The sequence below is a fragment of the Nicotiana sylvestris genome, chromosome 2 (assembly GCF_000393655.2).
Source record: "Nicotiana sylvestris chromosome 2, ASM39365v2, whole genome shotgun sequence".
NCBI classification, from domain to species: domain Eukaryota; kingdom Viridiplantae; phylum Streptophyta; class Magnoliopsida; order Solanales; family Solanaceae; genus Nicotiana; species Nicotiana sylvestris.
In genome coordinates this window covers 113,930,633-113,951,876 of record NC_091058.1, presented here as the reverse complement: position 1 = coordinate 113,951,876, position 21,244 = coordinate 113,930,633, and the positions used below count along the sequence as shown (strand labels likewise).

The 21,244-nt window shown below is 39.2% G+C and overlaps 3 protein-coding genes across 3 annotated transcripts in view; 2 read left to right on the top strand and 1 right to left on the bottom strand.

The window, feature by feature from the left end:
* Positions 1 to 2,734, top strand: part of LOC104219443 (uncharacterized) — a 33,899-nt gene extending 31,165 nt beyond the window's left edge. The window contains exons 23-24 of the mRNA XM_009770134.2: positions 679 to 873; positions 1,886 to 2,734. Coding sequence (XP_009768436.1) covers positions 679 to 873; positions 1,886 to 2,356 — 666 coding nt within the window. The 3' untranslated portion in view covers positions 2,357 to 2,734. The remainder of the gene's footprint in view (positions 1 to 678; positions 874 to 1,885) is intronic.
* A 1,053-nt stretch (positions 2,735 to 3,787) lies between these two features.
* On the bottom strand, positions 3,788 to 8,134 carry LOC104219442 (uncharacterized). The gene is made up of 9 exons (XM_009770131.2): positions 7,825 to 8,134; positions 7,469 to 7,573; positions 7,255 to 7,371; positions 5,896 to 6,776; positions 5,698 to 5,797; positions 5,554 to 5,613; positions 5,224 to 5,307; positions 4,990 to 5,106; positions 3,788 to 4,446 (listed from the first exon to the last, which is right to left on the bottom strand). The coding sequence occupies exons 1-9, from the start codon at positions 7,885 to 7,887 to the stop codon at positions 4,144 to 4,146; spliced, it is 1,830 nt and encodes a 609-aa protein (XP_009768433.1). The 5' UTR covers positions 7,888 to 8,134; the 3' UTR covers positions 3,788 to 4,143.
* A 6,204-nt stretch (positions 8,135 to 14,338) lies between these two features.
* LOC138885436 (uncharacterized) lies at positions 14,339 to 17,926 on the top strand. Its single transcript, XM_070166384.1, has 3 exons — positions 14,339 to 15,954; positions 16,108 to 16,782; positions 17,239 to 17,926. Exons 1-3 carry the CDS (start codon positions 14,339 to 14,341, stop codon positions 17,924 to 17,926), a joined length of 2,979 nt encoding a protein of 992 aa, XP_070022485.1.
* Positions 17,927 to 21,244: the final 3,318 nt, after the last annotated feature.

Sequence of the window (21,244 nt, the reverse complement as noted above, 5' to 3'; positions counted from 1 at the left end):
TTTATTTATCCAGCAGTTGGTTTTGTCATCAGATTCTTCACTAAGTTGGTGAGGTGGTTATGTAATGCTTAGTTGATATTTCTGATCCGCTGGAGTGTTAGGAGGTACAGCGAAGCCTCAGGATAGGACCCTTACTCGATTGCTAATATTCAGTGATTTGTTGTCATTAGGTCATGGTTGAATATCGAGCGTTCTGGTAAGAGAAAATGTAATGCTGCACACCAATTAGCTTACCTTATTCTTCTAATTTGACCAATTTGGATATGATTGAGTTGCCCTAGAGAAGGGAAATCCCTTCTATTAGAATTTAGAACATACAAAGATGCTGAGAAAGTTGGGTACTCCAAGAAAGTTCTTCATTTTTTAAACCTTATCGTTGCAAATCAGGATTAAACAAGCGATGTGTGAATTTTTTTTTTAACTTGTTAAGGGAATTGGAAGTCAAAGGTTAAGAAGATAAAGAAATAAGTTTAACAACAAAGAACATAGTGGTTCTGTTAAGGTGTATATTCTAAGGATCAACCTTTATCGGGTTCAAGGAACTAAATACAACAAGGATTTATAGAGAAACAGTGAGGAAGTCCTTGAGCACTAGTGTCGGTTGAAAGTCTTGTGGTCAAATATGTCCAAGCAGAATCCTCATCATTTTCTTACGATTTGCATCTTTCTTTGTCATAGGTTCCTCGTGGGGCTGCTGCTCCAGTTTGCTTCAAGACTGGTCTTGCCCATCTTGAGCAAAATCAGCTGCCAGATGCATTGTCCTGTTTTGATGAAGCTTTCTTAGCACTGGCTAAGGATCAATCTCGTGGAGCTGACATAAAGGCTCAAGCCACAATATGTGCACAATACAAAATTGCAGTCACCCTGCTTCAGGTACCTGAGCATTTACCAAATAGAAACAGTGTTCTACGTTGCCAAATGGACTATTTAACTTTGTCCTAAATGATGTTTCATTTTAATTTCCCTGTGCATTCTTTGGGTGACTTGGCTCACAGCTGGGAGAGTAACAGTTCTCTACTGTCTGTTTTACCATCCTCCTGCTTCTTTCCATATTAGTTGATGTCACTTATGCTCTCTTTATATTGCATTAAAAGTTACCAAAGGGAATCTTCTCAGCGCCTAATACAAGTTGCTAGCTTCTGCAACTTGAGTATAAACCTAGTCCTTTCTACAGTCCCTCTTTCCCATCCTAGAGACAGAACAGCAATACTAAAAAAATGGAAAATTACAATCTTCGTCCCTTAGTTGATAGGAAATTGCAGTTTTGGTTCTTGTGATATCCTGCTAAACACATTTAACATTCAATTAGTTATTGTGCATTTTTAACCTGTCCACTAACAATTCACTTAAAACAAGTAAAACTATCAAAATTACTTTCTTTTAATATAAAAGATAGATATTTAGTTCTTTTTATATTTAAAGATTCAGTAAATTTACAGAGATTTTGTCAGTGGAAGTTTCAAAAGTGCACAACTGATACTTTTAGAAGGTTAAATATGTTTAGGCAGGTGCACAAGGACCAAAATTGGAATTTGCGAAGGGATAAAAAGTGCAATTAGCCCTATAATCTCTAGCTACCCCTTCCCCTCCTTTCTTCTGTTTCATTCCAAAATGCTGTTGGTTTCAACTTTTCAAGAGAATTTCCCACATTAGAGTTTAATGCAACAAGCCCACTGCTTGTTTAGTCCCTACGACATATGCAAGAGGTAGTTTCAGATAGCCTTTGTAAACAGACAGCATGAGAGTATAAAATTAAGCTTCATTGCAAAAGGGAAGCTTTTGTTTACTTGCCAACAGCAACATTGAGCAAATATCACTTGGTTTTCATTAGAGTTCGTGCTTTGTTTGGATGGGTGGCTTTAAGTCCTTTGTCACTTCTCTGCAGGAAATCAGCCGACTGCAGAGAGTCCAGGGCCCAAGTGCAATCAGTGCGAAGGATGAAATGGCGCGATTGTCTCGACACTTGGGTTCACTGCCTCTTCTGGCTAAGCACAGGATAAATTGTATTCGAACTGCTATCAAGAGGAACATGGATGTACAGAACTACGGTTATTCCAAGCAGATGCTCGAACTTCTACTATCTAAGGCACCTCCAGGCAAGCAAGACGAATTGAGGAGCTTGGTTGATATATGTGTTCAAAGGGGCTTGTCCAACAAGTCAATTGATCCATTAGAAGATCCCTCCCAGTTCTGTGCTGCAACACTTAGCCGTCTATCAACTATTGGTTATGATGTCTGCGACCTATGTGGGGCCAAATTCTCTGCTCTGTCATCACCTGGCTGCATTATATGTGGTATGGGAAGCATCAAAAGATCGGATTCACTTGTGGTTCCTGTTCCTTCTCCATTTGGCTAAGATTACCGGTCGATTTAATTCTAGCTAGTGTATCTCTTTCAAGATCGATATGAGTCTGGTATGAAAACGTTTGAAGCATAATTTCCTCTGGAAATTCTGCAATTGGTGGTGGTGCTTGGTGTTGGTGTTAGCATAGTGCAATTGTTTGTACATAGTGTAATCCTCCATTTTGTATCTGGTGTTCTTTTGTTTCTTCAATTATCTTTTCTTTCCTTTTTGCTCTCATGTTTCCCTTGTCTAGTTTGGCCTTGTGTGACTAGTTCGAGCATTCAGGATTCCGTAGGTTGTCTTCGAAATTTTGCTATTAGCAGGTATTCTTTTGTATGATCTTTCCTGTAATACATCTTGATATAAATATTAACAATGTTTATCTTCCCACGGATGTTAGCCCTTGTAAAACACTGATCCCCATGGACCTTATGCCCACTGCAAAAAAGAGAAACCTAGATGTCACCGTGGCACCTAGTTTTTATTACAACTGAACAAATGACATCTTAAGTTTCCTTTGTTGCCAAATTTGTTTCGTCTAGCGTGACAACAATTTGGGTGTTGGGTACTGAAATACACATGCACATTGATCGTAGACGGGAAAAGAAAAAAAAAAGCTACTATTTTATTTTGTGAAATAGCCGTTGCCGCTAATCACATTAAAAGATGGTTTTTCTTGTTTTCTGATGAAACTGTATGAGTGCAGAAGTCGTTATTTACTTTCTTAGTTCTGTTTTTCTTTTTTGGTACATCTTCAACGACTATGCCGTGATTTTATTTGTCGGTCCGTGAATGTCTCTTTTAGCGACTCTGGACAACCAACAGCACATCTTTCTATAAAATATGGTCCAAAAAGTTTACATGAAAGGACAGTAGTTGAAAATTTCGTTATAAACATCAAAACTTTTCATTCCTACACAACCCTACTACTGTGTCGTTATGTTTTGCAATCCAATTTTCCATCTTCCCATTTCTGTCCTCTTTCATTTTACCTGTTTGTTTCTTTTGTTGACTGAAACAAAAACTACTTCATAAACTATATTTAGGGTTTAGTTTAGATAATTCTAACAAATTTGATTAAGCCAAAGCAATACAGGAGAAAGAGTAAGTGAAGCGGAAAAATTGACACCTCACTAACATGATTTTATATCGTCAAATACTTTCAATTACATGACTTATTGACTAAGCATAGTGAATTTCAAGATGAGATCCCCGACTTTGTATGATACAATAAACATTTTTCAAGCTAGAGCTCGCATTGGATGTCAAAAGTCAAGGATTCAGAATAACAGCATCGATGCATCTAATCTCTATTTTTATTTTTGAAATAAAATTTACATATCCCAAGACTATAAAAATAAGTACCATAGAGGATAGATCACTAATTTTTGTAGTATAAAGTGTGTGGCAAATTGTAATCAAAGAAAAAATTGACTCCAAATATTCATACTGTCAAACGAATTGAGACAGTAATGTACAACGGCAGTGCCTGAAAAATGTAGTCGAACATAAACCACCTTGAGTACTCAGAATTTAACGCTACACTTTTAATATACTCTGATTCCACATCCTGTTTCAGTAACACAACATTTTTATTTAGATTCTTGACAGTATGATCTCGTTGAGCTTATTTACTCTCCAGGGGATACAAAGAATTGTGTAATTTTGAATTTCCTACATTCTATACTGGTATCTGGAACAATATCAATGACCATTACTATGTCCAAAACCACTTCAGTCTGAATCTGTATGCTTCTCATATACGTGTACTCTGTCGTGTGCTAGTAATTGTTTTCACTTTATTGGTGTATAAGGTACCTGAAGCTGAAATTGTAAGGCGTTACTTGTACTAATTGTGAAAGAGGCTCTCTTCCTCGTCTTTCGAGGCATTTAATAGTTTCATTTCTAAGTTCATCTGGCAGCTGGAGGCACACCCAATCTAGCAATGCATCCAAGTCTTTGGCAAAATCAAGAAGATACCAGTCCAACAACTTTGGGATTATGAGCTTATTTGTTGCTGAAATACCAACTGCTGCTTGTAAATAGTCTCTTTTTGCTGCTTCCAACTGCGTCTCTACTTGAGATGCAGTATACACCCTCACCTTCAGAATATAAAAGATTACAACGTAGAATTAGAATTACTGGACATAAAATTGACCCTTGAGACATTAAGTTGGCAGTACAATAGGGCTAACAGAAAGATCGATACCAACTAATTACAATCCGTCTCAACTATTAGCAGCAATAGAATATCAATGAACCTAGTGATAAAATTTTCCTTTTTTATAATGAAGAGCCTAGTGATAGGAATATTAAAGCGCACTCTCTCTCTCACGACGTACTTCTTTCTCAGTCAGAGAGACTTCAAAAGATGAAAGATTGACCAAATCATTATACACCTTACAATGAAAAATTAAGCTTGTTTACTTCTTCATTAGTGCAATTACCTGATTTCTTTTTGTAGCCATTTTATTTGATTGAAGAAAGTTCTAATTATGTTGAGAAAACATTACCTTTAATTAAAAAAAATCTCAAGACACATCAGAAAGCTATACCTTTTGAAGTTTCTAGTTCGGAAAAATGATTAATCAACCCTATGATTCCACTAAAACTGAGAAGGTTATGAAAATGGTCGACGAACTTACTGCAGGGGAGGACCAACTTCCACAGGAGAGTGCAAATGTGACAAGAGGTTCGGACCACTCCAAGCCAAAAACACTGCGAACCTTCAGCTCGTTGTCTTTCATTGACTTTGAACAGGTCTTTCAAGTGATGGAAAATAGCTTAAGAATTTGTTGAACGAAAGAAAGATTTAAAAAAATTGCTCTAAGCTCACACTTAAGGCGAACAGATTAAGGAACATGGAAATGTTAACTTACATATTTTAAGTGGTATGGAAGCCTCAAGATGAAGTGCTCTATCATGATTGCATTTAGCAAATGCCCTCCCACATTAATTGTTGCCTGATGAAGAATATTCAGAAAGTTAACAGATTCTGGAATTCATTTGCTGCAGTATCAGAAAAATCTACAAGCCGGATAGTTTTAACTGATCCAGGAGTTCTAGAAAAATTTTGAACACAAGAAGGCATAAATGCAGCCCAAAGATTAATATTTACAACTTTATAAAGCAGAAACATGTATTAACGAATCAACTGTAGCATCAGCAATATTTGAAGAAAAATGGACTAGAATGACCGCATAACTTGCCTTTTGCATTAGTGAGACAACTTGTTCAGCGGTCTCTGGAATCCCAAGCTCTAGAAATGCCTGAGAATTCACGACAAAAGAAATTATTTCCTAAATCGAGTGAGATATTACTTGGTATTTTTGCTTAAAAAAGATGCCACTTACATTCATCACACAGGAATTGTATGTGTTTATCCAGAAAGCGAGCTTCTGCTGATGGCTCAAACCCTCTAATTTCACAGATGATAGCTTGCCGAGGAGTATCCTTATGTTTAAAATGGAAGAAGGCACAATAAGGACATGCAAATCTATAGACTCCTTATTCGTAATTACTAGAAAATGAAAGATAGGCCGGAAACTTACTTAAGCCTGTGAATCAGAAACGAAGCATTCATTTTCCGGTTCAGATTAACAGAGTTAGCATCTATGTTAAGTATATATCTGTATCTGCCAATATCTTGCTTCCTGAGTTCTGAACAGATGGAGTACGGATCTTGTAACTCTCTTTCTCCGTTGCTTTCATTGAAAACTTTTGCTCCTAAAGAGCAAAAAGATTCTGGATTTGCTATCTTCCCTTTAGATGTACTCAACCTTAATAAGATGCTAGACAAGCACTTTATAATGTCTTCAGAGATTTTGTTTTCTGTGGTTTCAGCTTCCAATTCCCTCTCATCTAAAGAAGCTAAACAGCTCTCTTGTGTCTCTTCTACAACTCTGCACTGAACATCTGCTATTTTACTTACCGATTCAGGTTTGACTGGAGGCCTTTTTGATAAGGTCTTAATCGTGTTGACTTGCTTTTGTGGAGATGGCTTATGTTTAGTATAAGTATCAGACGAGTGATTCTCTTTTCCTAGGCTATCTTCCAATGAGTCATTGCAATTCTTAATAACAGCTTGTCTGCTATTTGATGTGTTATCAGAGCAAATCCTCGAGCTATCAAAGACTGATTCTTTTAAATACAACTTTCTACTTGAAGCACTCCTATCTAGAGAAGGAGAAGGCCGTGATACGCATGACCCAAGGTTGACTTCGCTCAAGGATAATGATCTTGAATGCCTTTGTTTAGGACCTTTACCCGGCAACTGAGGGCATGAATCAGGCAAATGGTTGTCGTCAGCATTTCTCCTTGAGCATGTGGAAACTGCTTCTTGATAGAGACCTTGTCTATAATTAACAACCTGTACCTCAAGCCGGACCACCTCTTCTTCCAAAACAGCTACCTCAGCAAGAAGCTCTAGAGTCTGCATTATTGTCATCGCACAAATTTGAAGGTCAATTTTTAGTCCAGAACTAAAACTTTTAAGCAGTTGAAAGTTCAACTGTTATGGATAATTCTGTTATTAGTATTTTTTAAGAAAGTCCTTCTGCCTAATCAATCCCAAAAGCTAGCTCATCGGGTAAGAATTGCCCGAGACTGTATAATGAGACAACAACCCATTCCCTTTACCAATGAGGAACTTAACACCCCTGCATATGGACAAATATAAAATGAGAGCACAACATTTAGTTAACCAAAAATAGGAATTGACCTCGCTCTGATACCATGTTAAATAAATGGACCTTGAGCCTAACTCAACATCAAAATCTAGCTTATGAGGTGAGGATCGCCCAAAGACCATATAAGGAGTCAACAACTCATTTCCTCAACCAATGTGGGACACTTTAAACATCTTTTCTTTATCAAGAGGTAGAAGTAATATTTGTAAGAACACTACTAACATATTTGGGAAGATAGGGAGGAAGGCGCGGTAGAGTTCCTAAAGGTCTGTAAAAAGCCCTCTCCAAAGCTCTGTGAACATTTTCTTCATGCCTCAGCTTCTTCTTTAGCTTATCAACCTGCCAAATTTGAAAGGCAAAACAGACGAGTATATTAAGACCTCAAGGCCAAATATGGAAACTAGTTTCAGAATAAAAAGAAGAGATAAGAATATACATCTTGAAGTAAGGCTAATTTTCTGTCTCTTGCTGCTTGACGCCGATTGACTCTGGACTTGTCTGCAGACAAGAATTTGGTTTGCTGCATTTCCATCTTTTTCTCCTATCAAGAATTATTTCAGAGTCAATTAACTATAATGAGCTGTTTAAGCAAAAGGGGTCTTGAAGATATATCTTTGAATCAGATATATTGGATTCAAAGATGACAACTTTTGCCAGTACAGACTACAGACGACAGTTAATAATTTAGTATCTCAAGACAATGGCCAAAAAGAATGAAACAGGGAAAAAGAGGAATCACAATTATTTAGCATAATCACCTCATGCATATCAAAATTGAATAAAAGAACTCACATATTGAGGATGCAAATTAGGAACTTTTTTGGGTTGCATAGGTGGCCGGAATCTGTTATTCATCTCTCCTTATTTTCGTCAAACCCATCAAATTTTAAGGTAAATTCCAACCCAAATGATTTTCGAGAAGAATAAGAAATTCAGACAGGTGGAAAAAGAACACACAAACATATGAGAGAGGGAGAGAGAGTAAAAGAAAGAAAATGTGGAGGAAAAGAGGAGAGAGCGGGAAAGTTAAAGGAAACAGAAAAGAGAGTGAAGAGTGAAGACAGAGAGAGTAGTGGGATTGGGGAACTAGAGGAGCATCTTTGTTTGTGTGTATCAACATTGTCATAATATATTATCCATTACTTATTAGCTTCTTTGAGCCGAGGGTCTCCTGGAAACAGCCTTTTTACCCTTCGGGATAGGGGTAAGGTCTGCGTACATATTACCCTCCCCATACCTCACTTGTGAGATTATACTGGATCATTGTTGTTGTTGTTATTAGCTTCTTGTCGTTACTAGTAATTTTTTTTACTATGATATCTCCATCAGGTAATTTTTAATTAGAAGCTTCCGGTTCAATTTTCAAAAATTAATAAATGAATAGAAATAAGAATTTGTAACTTATAAATACTATATCAACATATTGTAATAGATAATTTACTTTATTTTTTAAATTATTAAAAACTGTTACGTATATATAATTATCTTTTGAACATATTTTATACTATATAAAACAATACTCATTGGATTACTAAATTAGAGCAAAAAGACAGTAACGGAAATGGAACAAGGCAGAGTCTTCAAGAATAGGAGAGAGGGTTCTTTCTTCAGTAAAAATGAATACGGACGTTTCAGGTGGTGAAAGCTATATATATATATATCTCACCCCCCCCCCCCCCCAATTTACCTGAGCATTTTCAACACATATGTTTCATAGGTCACCACTTTAAATCATAGAAAAAGTCACTAATATTAAATTGTCTATTTTTTAATGTACAAAATAGTATCTCAGTTGGAACATTGAGTTGCATATATATGCTATCCAGCTCTCGTCACTATAGCACACCTCATTTTCTTACTTTTTCCTATTTTGGCTGTTTTGCATATGGGTGAGGTGAGGGCGGCTCTCTTCTTTTAGTATATACAAACCGCATTATATGGATAGGGTGAAACCATTGTATTTTTCGCTCTACTTTAATTTAAATGAAATATAGTATATGTGTTTGCAAGTAGAATAATTATATCTTATTTGCTTTTTTACTATCACGTTAGACTTTTTGACCAAATAATCATTCAATGTTCTATATCTATACAATTATATTAAAAGCACGAAGGTCCTTAGTGAAATATTGTTCGCTTTTTTTACCCTTTAAAAAAAATTTCACATTGGACATAATTATAATATTTAGGACTTTAAAATCACTTAAAATTGACCTTACATCAATTCTTTTCCTAATTGAAGTATTTAACATAAGTATAATTAGTCGTACTAAAAATCAAATTTTTTAAGGCAAAACGTTACTTGTCAAGAAGACAAGTAAAAAAGAGTAGGCATAAAATTTTTATCGCAAAATATATAATTTTTTTATGATGTTTTATCTAAGATTTAATATACATATTCAATTTTAGATGAAACTTTATTTCAAACGAAATGCCAGTATTCTTTTTTCAGTTATTGATCAAACAAATGATAAATTATATATCATTTATATATTTAATTATTTATTGAGATCTACAAAGAATTTTTATTCTTTTTGGAACATGTCATGCATGGATAATTTTTCACCTAATCGATTTTTACTATTTGAAAAAGAAATTCTTATTGAATAAAAATGTAATCAGCTATACACAATCAATATTCATCATCTTCAGGAATTTTTATTTTTATTTTGTAAGTCAAAGAAAAATTTAAATAAATATTTCTTAGCGAGATAAGGTACACGCGCAAAGCGCATACATTAAGACTAGTAATTATTAAAAAAGCGCGCGAAGGATATCTTTGGATAATGTTCACTTGATTTTTTTTCTTTCTATGTCAAAATATTAAGGGGAAAAAACATGTATTAGAAGATAGTGCTCCAAGAAAATTTGATCGATGCTCAAAATGCAATTGTTACCATAAAGCTGCATTTCACCGCGGTCATGCCGCGTTCTGCTGCGACCGCGATCGACTTTGGAAATGCCCAGAAATTTAGGGACTTAAGTGTAAATCATGGAAAACTTATCCTAACCCTATATAAACTCAACAAACTCGCCCAAGCAAAGGTTAAGCTTGTTTTTAGACTAAATTGGAGGCAAGAACAAGTGTGAGAAGATCAAGACACCATTAGAGTTTTTCAATCTTCTTATTGTTATCATTAATTGCGAATTATGAATAATTCTATGTTTTTATCTTGCTTTACTATAAGTAGCTAATTATTTAGTCTAGGGTTTTGATGGAACCTGTTGAGGGATGAACTTCTTGTTGTGTTAATATAGTTTGCCCAGTTTAATCTCTATTTGTTCAACTACGTTCTTTTTGTAGTTAATTGATATGATCCTCAATTAGCTGTGCCTATTTAATATGTATTACTCGGGAGAGAGTGCATATTTAGGTAGTTGTTGAACAACACCACTCCCAAAATATATGAGGAATCAATAACCGAGGGTTTAAAGGTGGGATTAGGGATAACGAAACCTTGAGTGCGATCTAAGTGAGCTGTAAGAAAAGCCAGCTAGCGTAACTCCGGAGAGTGCGTCTAATAAATTATCGTAATTACTTGGGAGAGATTTACGGTAGCAAGAGTGCTTATGGTTGATAGGGACGATTATGCAAATCTATGCGAAACATAACAGGAAGGGATTCCATCAATATGGAAAATCACAACCTTAGACCCTTCTTTTATTTGTCTACAACTCAATCATAGTTAGCTCTTAGTTTACTTAATTTTATTCAGTTATAGTTAGTAGAAATATCACCAAGTGTTATTCAAAATATCTGGGAAGTTGATTTCGGAGAATTCAGTGAGTCTGACAACAGTAGTTGGTAGGTTAAGTTCCTGTGGGATTCGACTCTGGGCTAAATATCCGGATTATATTTGCAACGATTGCTTATCCTTTTTATAAGGCATAGTTGGACGTGATTGATAATAGGCTATATAGTTGTTATTTACACCATAATTGCCCATGCTTTGTTGTTGTTTTATAATGTAAGTTGCCAATAAAATGCTTCAATTAATGCTATTTGGTTTCGCAGGGAATATAAGATGTGAGGAAGCAACATGAAGTGTTTAGAGGTAATAACGTGAAGAAAACACCCACTCAAGAAGTACCCAAACACAAAAGAGCAAAAAGAGAAGGAACGCGGAGACAAAAAGGCCCAGCATACTCACCGCGGTCCGCGCCGCGGTTGAAGTCAGTGTTCTCAGCGGTCAGCGCCGCGGCCGCGACGACATATTCACAGTCCAGAAATTTAAGGGGCCAAAGTGTCAATTCGGGAAAGCTTTTGTAAAACCCTTATAAGATGTAGGAAACTCGCCCAAGAAAGGGGAGGCTTATTTTGAGATTACTTTTGGCAAGAAGAACAAGTGTGAGAGATCACCCAAAACATCATAGTTCTTATTCTCTTCTATTTTTCTTGCAATTTTCCATTATGAATGTTTTCGTAGTTTATTCTTACGTTGTCATGAGTAGCTAAATACTTTAATCTAAGGTTTTGGTGAAACCCGTTGGGGATGACTTGGTTGTTATATTAATATAGTTTGAATTGGTTGTTAATCTCTATTTGTTCATCTACGTTTTGATTGTGGTTAGTTGAAAGGGCCCTCAATTATCCGTTCCTATTTATTATGTATCTTCTTGAGAGAGAGTGCATATTTAGGTAGTTGTTTGAACAACAGCACTCCCGGAGTATAGACGATAATCATAACCGAGGGTTTAGAGATTGGATTAGAGATAACGATACCTCGGATGCAATCTAAAAGAACGGTAATGTGAATCTAGCTAGCGTAGCTTGAGAGAGTGCGTCTAGTAAATTATCATAATTGCTTGAGAGAGATTTATGATAGCTGGAGAATTCTTGATTGATAGAGACAACTAAGGCATCGCTATAAGAAACATACAACCAAATAAATCACCAACGGAGGAAACCATTACCTTAGACCTTATTCCAACTGTTTACACATCAAGCATAGTTAATTTTCAGCTGTTAATTATTTTCAAACTTTAGTTGTTAGAAATATCATCAATTGTGAATTACAAGTTTGGGGAAATTGATTTTGTGAATTTAGTAAATCCGTCAAAAGTAATTGATAGGTTAATTCTCTGTGGTTCGACTTTGGGCAGAATTACTCAGATTATATTTGCTACGTCCGTGTGTGTCTTTGTATAGGCATAGTTTGGCGTTATCAAATTTTGGCGCCGTCGCCGGGGACTTAACAGTGTTATCAATTACAATTGAGAGGAGTACAAAAATTCTAAGTGTAGTTAGTTTTCTCTATACCCAATCTTTTCATTGAAATTCTAACGTTTGAACTCTTGTTGAAAGCAAGTGTATTCCTAGAAGTTCTTCAAGGACTGGAGAACTGTTAGAAGGACTCTCAAACCCCGAGAAAATATTCAGGGCATTGAACCGTGCCAACAAAAGACTTCAACAATCTCAACAATCACACCAACTCGAATTTGACATGGGTGACGTAGATAACGTCAACGGAAATGTCAGGAATGAGCCAGCTGACTTAAATGTCAGAAGGGTGGCACCTCTTGTGCCCGAAGCTACACTTTATGACTGGGCACAACCCACAGCTGATAATCTAGCCACTGCCATAGCTGTGCCCGCAATTCAAGCGAAGACATTCTAAATCACCAACAACATGCTGCATCTGCTGCAGAATAAAGGACTGTTCTCCGGGTCACACATTAAAGACCCGCAACAACACTTGAAGAATTTTCTGTCAATTTGTATGACCCAAAGGCAGCCAAATGCAACTCCTGAAGCTATCAAGCTGCTACTGTTTCCATTCTCGGTAATTGGGGAAGCTCAGACTTGGCTAAATTCGCTCCTTATCAACTCTATTACCACTTGGGAGGAATTAGTCAAGCAGTTCCTAAACAAGTTTTATCCGCCTAACAAGACTGCAAAACAGATTGATGACATATTGCAGTATAGGCAGCAGCCCTCTAAGTCCTTGCAAGAAACTTGGGAAAGATTTAAAGGGATGTTAGTGAAGTGTCCTCACCATGGCATTCCAGACCAGATGCTCGGCCAAAGATTCTACATGGGGCTAGCTGACAATTTGAAAGCAAATGTGGATGCATCAGCTGGAGGTGCATTTTTAAGCAAAACATTCACTGAGTGCAAAATCCTTCTCGATAAGATGTCACAAATTCGGGGTGGATGACTAGAGGTATAACACTGGCACCCATAGTGCATTCAGTTCCTCTTGACCCAAATAATTCGCATGCAGAGAACATGGCCACACTCATGACCCAGATGAGCATATTGACAAAGAAGATTGATGAGATGGGTACAAAACAGGTGCACATTGTTGATACAACAAATGGGGGACGGTGTACACCTTGTATTAATCAGTCTTATGTGTGTTCATGGAGAGGAGAAGGTGAAAATCAAGGGGCAGGGGAAGATATGAATTATGTCAACAACTATGGAGGTCAGAGGCAAGGAGCACAGCAGTGGAGACCGCAGCAAAATCAGTAGTACATGCCTAATATGCAGCAGCCTGGGGGTATGCACCCTCAAAACCAATTGGTGCCAGTACCATATCAGAAACCACAGGGCTATCCACAACAAAGTCAACAATAATCGACATACCAACCACCCCCTCAGCAGCAAGATAACAACATGGTAGAAATCAGGGGTATGCTTCAGCAACTCATTGGGACAAATAATAAAGTGCAGGAAAAATTAGCAGTGCATGATTCAGCTATAAAGAATATTGAAACGCAGCTGGGTCAGCTATCTATGGCTTTGAACAACCGTCCTCAAGGAACTTTGCCTGCAGACACAAACATAAACCCCAAGGATCAAAACCCGAATCAGCTGATGGCAGTAAGTCTCCGGAATGGGAGAGATTTAGACAGAGAGCAGGAAATTGCACAAGCCAGCAAGGACACTACACCAGCCACTCCAGTTCAATTAGAGGTAGAGGAACCAACAGAACTTATTGAAGTGGTGGTTGAGCAGAGTCAGGAGGAAAAAGGCAAAGAAAAGATGAATGAGCAAGTTGCAGAACAGGTGGCACCTCTTGTGCCAGAAAATTCTAACAGAGAGAAGCCAGCAAGCAATGCACAAAGGGTGATACCTGCACCCTTCCCTCAGAGATTGGTCAAACAAAAGAAGGCAAACCAATATAAGAAGTTCATGGAGATATTGCGTCAAATTTAGTTGAATATTCCTTTGATGGATGCCTTGAGGGAGATGCCCGGTTATGCTAAGATGATGAAAGATCTAATGTCACGGAAGTTTGATTTTTAGGATCTATCCACTGTAACTTTGACATAGACTTGCAGCGCAGTGGTGGTAAAATCGATGGCTCAAAAGATTTCGGACCCAGGGAGCTTCACTATTCCATGCACAATTGGAAGTTATGCCTTTGTAAAGGCATTGTGTGATTTGGGAGCCAACATAAATCTGATACCACTGGCTGTGTACACCAAACTGGGCATTGGTAGAGCTAGGCCAACTTCGATGCTGCTACAGCTGGTTGACCGCACAGTGAAGAGGCCCACTGGTATTCTTGATGATGTGTTGGTACAAGTGGGGAAATTCGTGTTCCCTGCAGACTTTGTTATCTTGGATTGTCAGGTGGATGAGGAGATACCCCTTATTTTAGGGAGACAATTTTTAGCCACGGGGAGAGCATTGATCGACTGTGAAACTAGGGAATTAAAAATGAGATTGAACGATGAAGAAGTCATATTCAATGTTCAGCAATCTATGAGGAGACCCAGTGAATATGCTAATTGCTCTCTAATGGAAGCAGTGGATGTAATCCTGCAAGAAGATGATATGACCCTAACTGTAAAAGATCCATTAGAGGCATGTCTGACGAATTTAGAAGAAATGGATGGTGAAGGGTTAGCTGAATGGGTCATGGCACTGGAAGGCCGAGGATTTTGGTCAAGGGAACCTCAGTTCGAGTCCCTTGAGCTAGAAAAAAGGGCCATTCCTCCAGCAAAGCTATCAATAGAGGTACCACCCAAGTTGGAACTGAAGTCACTCCCAGATCACCTCAGGTATGTGTTCTTAGGCCCTGATTTGACCTTGCCTGTTATCATATCATCCGGTTTGTTAGATGTGCAGGTAGAACGGCTCGTACAGGTACTGCAGGAAAACAAGACTGTTATTGGCTGGACCATGGCAGACATAAAGGGTATCAACCCAGCCTTCTGTATGCATAAGCTTCTCCTGGAAGAGGGGCACAGACCTTCCAGGGAACACCAGCGAAGGCTGAACCCAAACATGAAAGAGGTTGTAAATAAAGAAGTAATCAAATGGTTAGATGCGGGAATCATCTTCCCCATCTCTGATAGTAATTGGGTCAGCCCTGTCCAATGTGTGCCGAAAAAGGGGGGAATGACTGTTGTAAAAAATGAGAACAATGAGTTGATCTCAACTCGTATAGTCACAGGGTGGCGTATCTGCATGGATTACAGGAAATTGAACACAGCCACCCGGAAGGACCATTTCCTCTTACCTTTCATTGACCAAATGTTGAACAGGCTAGCTGGACGATCGCACTTCTGTTTCTTGGATGGATATTCGGGGTACAATCAGATATCAATATCCCCCGAAGATAGAGAGAAAACGTCATTCACCTATCTGTATGGCATCTTTGCCTTTCGGATAATGCCTTTTAGGCTTTGCAATGCACCCACGACTTTTCAACGGTGCATGTTAGCCATCTTCACAGACATGGTGGAGGATATTATGGAGGTCTTTATGGATGATTTCTCCATGGTGGGAGATTCATTCGAAGACTGCCTTCACAAATTAAGGAGAGTGCTTAAACGATGTGTGGAGACAAACTTAGTGCTAAACTGGGAGAAGTGCCATTTTATGGTACAAGAAGGTATAGTCTTGGGGCATCGAGTGTCCAGTAAAGGAATTGAGGTAGACCATGCTAAGGTTGACGTGATTGAGAAGTTACCAACGCCCACTTAAGTCAAGGCGGTGAGAAGTTTTCTTAGACACGCTGGGTTCTACCGGCGTTTCATAAAAGATTTTTCCAAAATTGCTAACCCATTATGCAAACTCCTTGAAAAGGATCAGCCCTTTGTGTTTTCTAATGATTGCAGGTTGGCATTTAAGGAACTGAAGAAGAGATTGATCACTGCACCCATCATTGTTGCACCCAACTGGGAGCAACCATTTGAGCTCATGTGTGATGCCAGCGACTATGCTATAGGAGCAGTCTTGGGGCAACGAAAAGATAAGCTGATGCACCCGATTTACTACGCAAGCAGAATGCTAAGCGGTGCACAACTCAATTACATAGTGACAGAGAAGGAGATGTTGGCGGTGGTGTTTGCGTTTGAGAAGTTCCGATCATATCTGATTGGTTCCAAGGTAATTGTATACACTGACCATGCAGCACTCAAGTACCTAATTGAGAAAAAGGAGTCTAAGCCGCGCCTGATTAGTTGGGTGCTACTGTTGCAAGAATTCGACCTCGAAATTTGTGACCGTAAGGGCACAGAAAATCAAGTCGCTGATCATCTATTGCGACTTGAAAGAACTGAAAAATCAGTCGAGGTCGAAGAGATCCTGGAAACCTTTCCAAACGAGCAGCTGCTCACAGCCAGTCTTGAGGATGCGCCATGGTATGCAGATTTTGCAAACTACCTGGCCTACGGTATTTTTCCCTATGACCTTTCATCTGTCCAAAAGAAAAAGTTTTATCGTGATTGCCGCATGTATTATTGGGATAAGCCTTATGTGTTTAGAATCTGTGTTGATAATATGATCCGGAGGTGTGTCCCCTAGATAGAACAATCTTCTGTTTTGTAGGCTTGTCACGCATCAACATATGGAGGACATTTTGGAGGAGCCAGGACAGCTGCGAAAGTGCTAGAGGCCGGGTTCTTTTGGCCAACAGTGTTTAGAGATGCACACCTATGGGTGAAGGGCTGCGACGAATGTCAGCGAACCGGGAACATTTCCCATCGCCATGAGATGCCCATGAACCCGATTCAAGAGGTAAAGGTGTTTGATGTTTGGGGGATTGACTTCATGGGCCCCTTCGTCAGCTCATTTGGCAATAAATACATACTTGTTACTGTGGATTACGTGTCTAAATGGGTGGAAGCTGCAGCGTTGCCCACTAATGATGCAAGAGTGGTGATAGGTTTTGTGAAAAAGAATATATTCACCCGATTTGGGATACCAAGAGCGATCATCAGTGATGGAGGCACTCACTTCTGTAATAGAGCCTTCGAGAAATTGCTTGCAAAGTATGATGTACGCCACAAGGTGGCTCATCAGCAAACCAGTGGGCAGGTTGAAGTGTCCAACAGGGAGATAAAAAGTGTACTAACCAAGATGGTGAATGCCACACGAACTGATTGGGCAAAAAAGCTTGATGACGCACTTTGGGCCTATAGGACTGCGTTCAAAACACCAATAGGTATGTCACCGTACAAGTTGGTATTTAGGAAGGCCTGTCACCTGCCTGTGGAGCTAGAACATCGAGCTTGGTGGGCACTAAAACAATTGAACATGGATCCCGAAGCAGCTGGACAAAATCGACTGATAGAGTTGCATGAGCTGGAAGAATTTAGATATCAAGCCTTTGAAAGCATGAGGCTCTACAAGGAAAGAATGAAGAAGATGCATGATAAGCACATTGTGGACAGAAATTTCAAACTCGGTGACAAGGTATTATTGTATAATTCAAGGCTGAGATTGTTTCCGGGTAAGTTAAAGTCCCGATGGTCAGGACCATTTAGAGTGGTGCAAATGTTCGCAAGTGGAGCTGTTGAGATTGAGTCAGAAGATGGGACAAACAAGTTCTCAGTAAATGGGCAAAGGTTGAAACATTACCTGGGAATAGCTGAAGAAAAAGGGAATACAGTGGTGATCAATTTGAAAGAACCCCAGTACACGAATGAGGAGTGAAGGATCAACCACTTGCATCGTACCACGACGTTAAATCAGGCGCTGCATGGGAGGCAACCTACGAATGTGTTGTAAGTGTAGTATGTAAATTTTGTGTTAAAAAAAAAAAATTGCCAGCCGCAACCGTGGCCAGGACCGCGGACCGCGGCGAGGACCGTAGAAATCACTGAATGTTCAATTTTTCACCACGACCGCGGTAACGACCACGGGGGACTCTATCTCAGACCGCGGCGTCGACCGCGGTGATGTCCGCTGATATTTTAATTTTTTTTCTCTTTTTTCCCACTCTTCTTTTAATTTTAAAACCCTTCCCTATATCAAAATAAACACCAACCCCTAAAATCCCCACTTCCCTCCCTCTCTCTAAACCCTAACCCTCCCCTTCATACTCTCTTCTTCTTCTTCCTCCTTCACAACACCCCTCATCTTCTTCCCCCCAAGGTATGTTTCCGACCCCCCCTTCTCCTTTCCTTCTATTATTTTTGTTGCATTATGCTAGTTCATGTTGTTCTAATGTAGTGTTAGTGATATGATTTTATTTTGTTTAGTTCTTCTTCTTTTTATTAGTGTAATTTCGTTTTTAGCATATGTCTGGTGAAGGGGATGTGTTTTGAATGTTTGGAATGGTGTTGTTGGCGGGTGATGGTTAACAAAAAGTGTGGAATGTGTGGGTATAGTAGATAGTTGAGTTGGGGAAGTTTTCTCGATTCCCTTGGGGCCATGAATATGAAGAAAATGCCTTGCCCACAATGTGTTTGAGAAACTGCCTCAATGGTGATATAAGGAGATGTTGTGACATGGTTGTGGTGAAGTCTGAGTAACCACCCATAATCACACATTTTAGGCTCATCCTAATATGTGTTTCTCTATTTTGACAGGTATTACGAGTTCAGCCCGTAAGAAACAAAATACCGGGTCCTCTGCTAGTGGCCCAGGAGGCTCCTCACGAGCTAGGGGACAAACCAGTGCACCACGGTTTAATAGCACTTGGTTCGTCTCTGCAGAAGCAAAGGCACGGTACAATCAGAAACTTGCCAAGAAGTTACTCCATGAGGTCCATATCGACAGGAAGGCTCTAGTGAAGGAATGCCCCAATATGTTTGGTGAGCTACGGAGGTGTCAGCTGGACATCTTCTTTGAGGCTCCCAAGGAAGCCAATATTCAGCTAGTGAGGGAGTTCTATGCAAACCTGCCAGAACACGAGGACAAAGTTGTGGTTGTGCGCAACACCCCGGTTAATGCTGCTATAGAGGTCATCCACAAAGTGTATCGCCTCCCCGAATTCATGGGTAATGATCATTACATCATGGCTAGTCGCCCGATGGTTGACTGGGACAGAATTTTGGAGGTCATCTGTATACCTGGCAGACAACCCAAATAGGTAGCACAACCGACGACTATGCATTCCAAGTTTCTTACTTGGGAGGCCAAATGTTGGCTCACTATCATCACCACTCGGTTGCTACCATCCAGAAATATCACCGATGTAAATGGGCCACGGGCCGCTATGATCTACTGCTTCATGACTCACCAAGGGTTTGATGTCGCCCGAGTCCTCTCTGAAGAAATGTTCATCCGATCGCCCGAACTAAGCAAAGGCCACTACTTCCCTTCGCTTGTCACCCGTATATGCCACCTTGCTAATGTTCCAGAGAACTCCCAAGTTGATGGGAAATTACCTATAAAAACCCCTTTCCGGGCGAGAAAAATTGGGCAAGAGGGAAGAGAGCCAGTACGACGCAATGATGACTCGTCTGATGAGTCTGAGTCTGAGGATGATTCTGATGCTGCTGAAGCTACTGAGATCACGACCCCTCCTAGAGGGGACGAGGCAGAATCGTCACAGCTACGCCGGAGCACTCGGATGGATGCTCTGGAGCAGGAAATGACTGGACTGCGGACCTCCGTCACTGACTTGGGGTCCCGCATGGATGTTGTGGCTGACTGGCAGGTGAAGTCAGAAAAGAAGTTCATGGGTTGGTTGAGAGCACTGGGTCGCGCCTGCAACGTGAACCCAGACACAGTTTCAGATCAAGAGTGACCCTTTAGGGAAGTTTCTTTACATCACTGCTTTTTATATTGTCAAGCCATAGGGACATGTCTTAATTTTAAGTGTGGGATGTGGGACTTTGTTGTATGTTGTACTTGTGAATATTATCTATTTGTTATTCTTGGTTTTGTTTTGTGTTAGTGACTTTAGAAATAGAGTAACAGTTTTTTTAAAAAGTGAAAATAGAAGCGACTTGTCCCGACGATGTATCTCTTTCAGCGGGGTTCCTGAGGGACTAAGTCGAGAGAAAAAAAAAATTTGAAATATAAAGACTCTTCCTAATGACGGGTTCTTTAGACAATTTTCTTGAGGGAAGCTAGTCTATAGAAAACACCAAAAAGATTTTTTTTATTTCTTAGGTAGTGTAGTAACTCCCCCTTGGTTTTTCTTTGGGCCACGGTTCTTTCCAAGGGTTTAGCTTGAACCGAGTATAGGTAGATTTTTTGTTTTAGGTTAGGATTAGTGGGTGACGAGCTTAAAATTGAAGAAGAAAAACCCTTAGCGTTCTTACACCCGAACACGAGAGACGCTAGAGTGTAGCGCTTAGCTTTAAGGGTTGAATCTTGTTGAAGTGCCTTAAAAATTGTATGTTTATACCTAACTTGAACAATCAAAAGAGAATGTTTTGATAAACTAATCCGAAGTGAGTCATGTGCCATGTGGGTGTGTGTATCATTGTATTCCATGCTGTACATTTGATGCCTAGAACTTGCCATGTGTGTTTGCAAAGCGAAATAGTAGCTTCATTCGGTTTTAGAAGTGATATAGGCATTTCTTTGTTGAGCCAGACATATAAAGTGAACCCACCTGAATGCATTACATCTTAGTTAACCCCGTTGAGCCTATAAGCCTGTTTCTTTGGCAACCACAATGTGAACCTTAACCACTTATTTGAATAACCTGCTGTTTGAACCAATTTTCCTCCCTCTCACTAATCACTAGATTGGTATTGAGATTATGTAAAAACAAAAGTGTGGGGTGGTGGTTTGGTTTTTGAAGTGGAACCATGGAAATAGAGAAAAGGTGCAGAATGTGAAGCGTAAAAAGAGAATGTAAAGCGTAAAAAGAAAAGCACCACGAAAAAAAAAGTTCATATATTTTGTAGTGATTAATAAGTGGTAGCTTGTACAAATTGCACCTAATGTATGAGGATATTTAAATAAATGTGGTGGAGTGTTGGCTTACAAAATGATGATTTTTAAATTTAACGTAAGTGTATTTAAAGTGCTTAGGGAGGTTAGTCACTATATCCAAATGTATCCTATCCG